This window comes from Setaria italica, chromosome V, assembly GCF_000263155.2.
Source record: "Setaria italica strain Yugu1 chromosome V, Setaria_italica_v2.0, whole genome shotgun sequence".
In the NCBI taxonomy this organism is placed as follows: domain Eukaryota; kingdom Viridiplantae; phylum Streptophyta; class Magnoliopsida; order Poales; family Poaceae; genus Setaria; species Setaria italica.
The window spans coordinates 33520571-33525106 of record NC_028454.1 but is presented as its reverse complement, the minus strand read 5'-3'; the positions used below and the strand labels follow the sequence as shown (position 1 = coordinate 33525106).

Genomic DNA, 4536 nt, shown 5'->3' with positions numbered 1-4536 from the left:
AATTGGGTAATGAGGACAAGATTACCCGAGAAGTTCAAACCAACAGTAATCACAAAGTATGATGGCAAGCAAGACCCAATTCAATGGCTACGATGCTACTCTTTGGCGGTGCAGGCAGCTAGGGGTAATAATGATACCAAAGTCATCCACTTTCCCATATGCATGGAGCCCGCACCGCTGACATGGCTTGAGTCACTCAAACCTAGATCAATCGACTCTTGGGCAGATTTGACAAAGGCTTTCACCAACAATTATGCCGGCTCCATGGCTAGACCAGGCAACAAGATTGACTTGAGTCAAATAAAGTAGAAAGAAGGTGAAAAACTACGCGACTACTTGCGCCGATTCTTCGAAAAGAAGGCAACTCTAGTTGACATTTCAGAAACAGACGTCATCGAGTGCTTCCAAAATGGACTCTACGATCGACGAACATACCAAGACTTCAGTAGACGACGACCATCTACTGTCAAAGACCTCAAAGTCATGGTACAGCAGTGGGCAGATGAAGAAAACAAAGAGCGAGAATGGTTCGGCTCTCATCGCAACCAAGGACGCGACAACAACAACAATGATCAGGATAGGACTCGACACAATGATACTCGAAACAACTTTTCGAGTAATCAAAATCGCAAAAGGAAACCCGACAGCACCATTGCTTCCATGACTAACTCCGGGAAAAAGGCATCCCGCAAAAACGACGAAGGGCCAACCTTCACCGAGCTACTCAAAAAGCAGTGCCCATGGCACCCGACTAGCAAACACTCGGCAATAGACTACTCCAGCATGCGCTGAGTAATGCAAGACTTACCCACACCACCACCCCCTAAAGAATACAGCAAGAAAAAAGATAAGGGCAAGAACAAAGTCCACAACGACGAAGAAAAAGAAGGCGACTTCCAGACCGCCTCCAAGACAGTCAACGTCATTTTTGGAAGAATCCCAGGCACCGCATCTAAGCGAGCCAGCAAACTCGTACTCAGGGAAATCATGGCCATCGAGCCAATAGATCCAACACCCCTAAAATGGGTAGAAGTACCCATAACCTTCAGCAGAAAGGACCAGTGGACAAAATTCTCTAGCCAGGCCGATTCCCTCTAGTACTCGACCCCGTTGTGGCAAGATCAAAGCTAACAAAGGTACTCATCGATGGCGGAAGTAGACTCAACGTCATTTTCGCCAATACACTAAGGAAGATGTGCCTCGACGTCACAGAAATGCTCACTCCAACAGATTCACCCTTCTACGGCATCGTACCAGGAAATGCAGCTATACCGCTAGAACAAGTCGTCCTTCCGGTTACCTTTGGAACTAAGGAACACTACCGCACTGAGTACATCAGATTTGAAGTCGCCGACTTCGAGACATCTTACCACGCCATACTCAGAAGGCCAGCACTCATCAAGTTCATGGCCATACCATATTATGTTTACTTGGTACTCAAAATGCCAGAGCCCAAGGGAGAACTAACGCTACGGGGAGATCTGCGGCGATCCTACGAATGCGACACTAAAACTGTGGAGATCGCCGCGACTTCTCAAGCACCTAGCCCCATGCAACAAGTCTTCATAGCTTCAAAGAAACTTCACCTAACCGAACTCGAGATCCCAGAAAACAAGTCGGGATCCACAAAGGTGAAACCCGCAAGCAAGAAAGATTTCAAACGAGTCGATCTCTAGATGGGTGACTCCTCCAAGATAGCCCTGATTGGAATAGGGCTAGATCCCAAATAGGAATCCGCGCTCATCAACTTCCTTCAAGCTAACCATGATATCTTTGCTTGAAAGCCAGCTGACATGCTCAGTGTGCCCAAGGAGCTGATTGAGCACTCTTTAAATGTTGATCCCAAAGCTACCCCAAAATGACAGCGACTTCGCAGGTTCGCCCAGGACAGACGAGAAGCAATCAAAAAAGAGCTAGCCAAGCTACTCGCGACAAGGTTCATCAAAGAAGTCTTTCACCCTGACTGGCTAGCCAATCCCGTACTTGTTCGCAAGCAAAACAACGAATGGAGAATGTGCATCGATTACACAGACCTCAACAAACACTGTCCAAAAGACCCTTTCGGGCTACCCAGGATCGACCAAGTAGTCGACTCCACTGCTGGGTGCACTCTACTATGCTTTCTCGACTGTTATTCAGGCTATCATCAGATAAGCCTCAAAGAAGAAAATCAAGCTAAAACAGCCTTCATCACACCATTTGGGGCTTTATGCTACAAGACAATGTCATTTAGACTAAAAAACGCAGGGGCAACCTACCAACGAGCTATACGGATGTGTTTCGAAAAAAAATTACACCGCAATGTTGAAGCTTACGTAGACGACGCAATCGTCAAAATAAGAAACCAGGAGGAACTCATCGCCGATCTGGAGGAAACCTTCTCAAGCTTACGGCAGGGACCCTTTTATCCCGGTTTGTAATACCAACCAGGATAAAAGACCCCCTTTTATCCCGGTTGGTGTCGTGAGCTTTAGTCCCAGGTGGTAACACCAACCAAGATTAAAAGGGTGACCTTTAGTCCCGGTTATTCTTACCACCCGGGACAAAAGGATCCCCCACGGGTAGCTGATTTTTTTCACCCGGGACTAAAGGGTCCCCCACGGGTGGCTGATTTTTGAACCAGGATAAAAGGTGACTTTTAGTTCCGGTTGCAAATACCAACCGGGAGTAAAGCTCCGTGCACCCCTTTTGTACCGGACCTACTTTAAACCGGGATTAAAAGGGGGTGTATCGAAAGTCAGTTCTCTACTAGTGGTTGTTGACATATTTTAGTGCCATGTGCCAGCCTCAGTTTTGGAATGAGCGGCTAGTGGTTGTTGACATATTTTAGTGGCATGTGCCAGCCTCAGTTTTGGAATGAGCGGCTTTGGAACAAACCTGGTCGTACGCTTGATCCTTCAATATAATATACCAATCCGGAATATTGTATTATTCTGTAGGACAAATTTTCGTAGTTTCCAATCCTTTTCAGGTCTTGAGTCCTTTGTTTACTTCTTGGATCTTAATTAGCTCTGGTGCTAATTGGTTTCTTTGGTGTGATTGTATCAGGTGAAAGCTAAGTATTTTGGTTACCGCAGTATCCTTCGACATCGAGAAGCAGGTGGCCGCGATGTGCAAGTGACGACGTGCAACAACTTGACTTGTCAAGGTAGAAATTTTATTGTTTGTATATTCTATTTCAAAATGTTTCTGTCATATAATAGTCTCAAAGTTATCTTTTAGTAATGCTATAGAAAACGGTTTGTAGGGGGGACCAAAAGTTCTAAAAACTGGCACGAAAGCAAATTCAAATTTGAATCGTTGAATTTTTTAGCAGGAACGACATTTTCAGGGACGGGTGACGCCATCACCCTCCACAGACGGTTGATAGGGACGGGTCAGTTACCTACTCCTACAAACAGCTATTTGTAGCTGCGAAAGCGGAAAGCGGATAGCGTGCCCACCCCTCCAAATGCGTTTGAACCACCTTGGAAACCATTTTTTACAGTGCGTAACAAGATCTTCTAGTAGACTATTAGATTGGCTTGTCGCCCCGCCACCTAGTTCAGCAGCCACACATCTCATCTCAGCGAGATCGCTCGTGGAGCCAGGCGATAGCATCCGCGAAGCACTTCCGGTACCTCTCCATGCCAGCCGGCTGCAAAGAGACGCCAAACTCCATCCCGCCGGTGCTGCTCCGGCTCTCCCCCACCGCCACTGCACCGGTCCTCGCCACGGACACGATGTCCACCTTCACCGGCCGGCCAAATCCGAAGTCCAGCTCGTAGACATGGAACCTTGGAGAGCCAGCCACGGACAGTGCCGCGACTGACTCCCTGACGCGGTCCATCCATGCATCCATGCTATATGTCCCGATGTCGCGCACAGCTTCGTCTATGGCGGAGGCGACCGCGGCGCACGCCGTGAAGAGGCCTCCTACGCCTGCCGCCGCCAGCTCGCCCCTGGGCGCCATCCCGAATGCTGGGCCGACGCAGTTGCCGATGTACTTTTCCGGGAAAGGAGGCTTCATCCGCGGGCGGTAGTCCATAGGTAAAATCAAGTAGGCATCCAGCACCACTCCCAGCGAACAGATATAGGGGTGGACGGGTGGTTTTGCCTTAAGGCGTCTCCAACAAGAGAGTAGACTTTTTATCTTTTCCGTAGGCTAGTAGCTATCTCAAACTGTTGGAGACGTCTTACTTGGCTGCTCACCCCTCCTCCGTTCTCCCGGCTTGTTCCTGGTTGGTCCGCTGGCCTATCCATCCCCCGTCTTCTGGATGGTACGTACATGACGCCATCCATGACCACAAAAACTCACTATACCTCAATCAAAAAAAAAGAAAAAGAAAACGACGAGTCCATCAAGATATATTTCAGAGTCGTTTTCATTTGGTTGTACCATTTTTAATATGTGTTTACTGATGTTTGTTATAAGGACACTAATTTTTAATAACTGGTTTCCTAGTACGGTAATTCTGTTTCACGGTAGTGGCTTATCTTCACCATTCCTTCCTCCTTATTTTGACCGTTCATTCCTCTCACATCAATCAAGATATA

At 47.6% G+C, this 4536-nt stretch overlaps 1 protein-coding gene across 1 annotated transcript; it reads right to left on the bottom strand.

The window, feature by feature from the left end:
- Positions 1-3252: 3252 nt before the first annotated feature.
- LOC101756512 (phenolic glucoside malonyltransferase 1) lies at positions 3253-4252 on the bottom strand. Its single transcript, XM_004969511.3, has one exon. It carries the CDS (start codon positions 4025-4027, stop codon positions 3566-3568), a length of 462 nt encoding a protein of 153 aa, XP_004969568.1. The 5' UTR covers positions 4028-4252; the 3' UTR covers positions 3253-3565.
- Positions 4253-4536: the final 284 nt, after the last annotated feature.

Coding starts and splice junctions, on each gene's coding strand:
- LOC101756512 (XM_004969511.3), bottom strand. CDS start 4,027: ATGGACTACCGCCCGCGGATGAAGCCTCCTTTCCCGGAAAAGTACATC.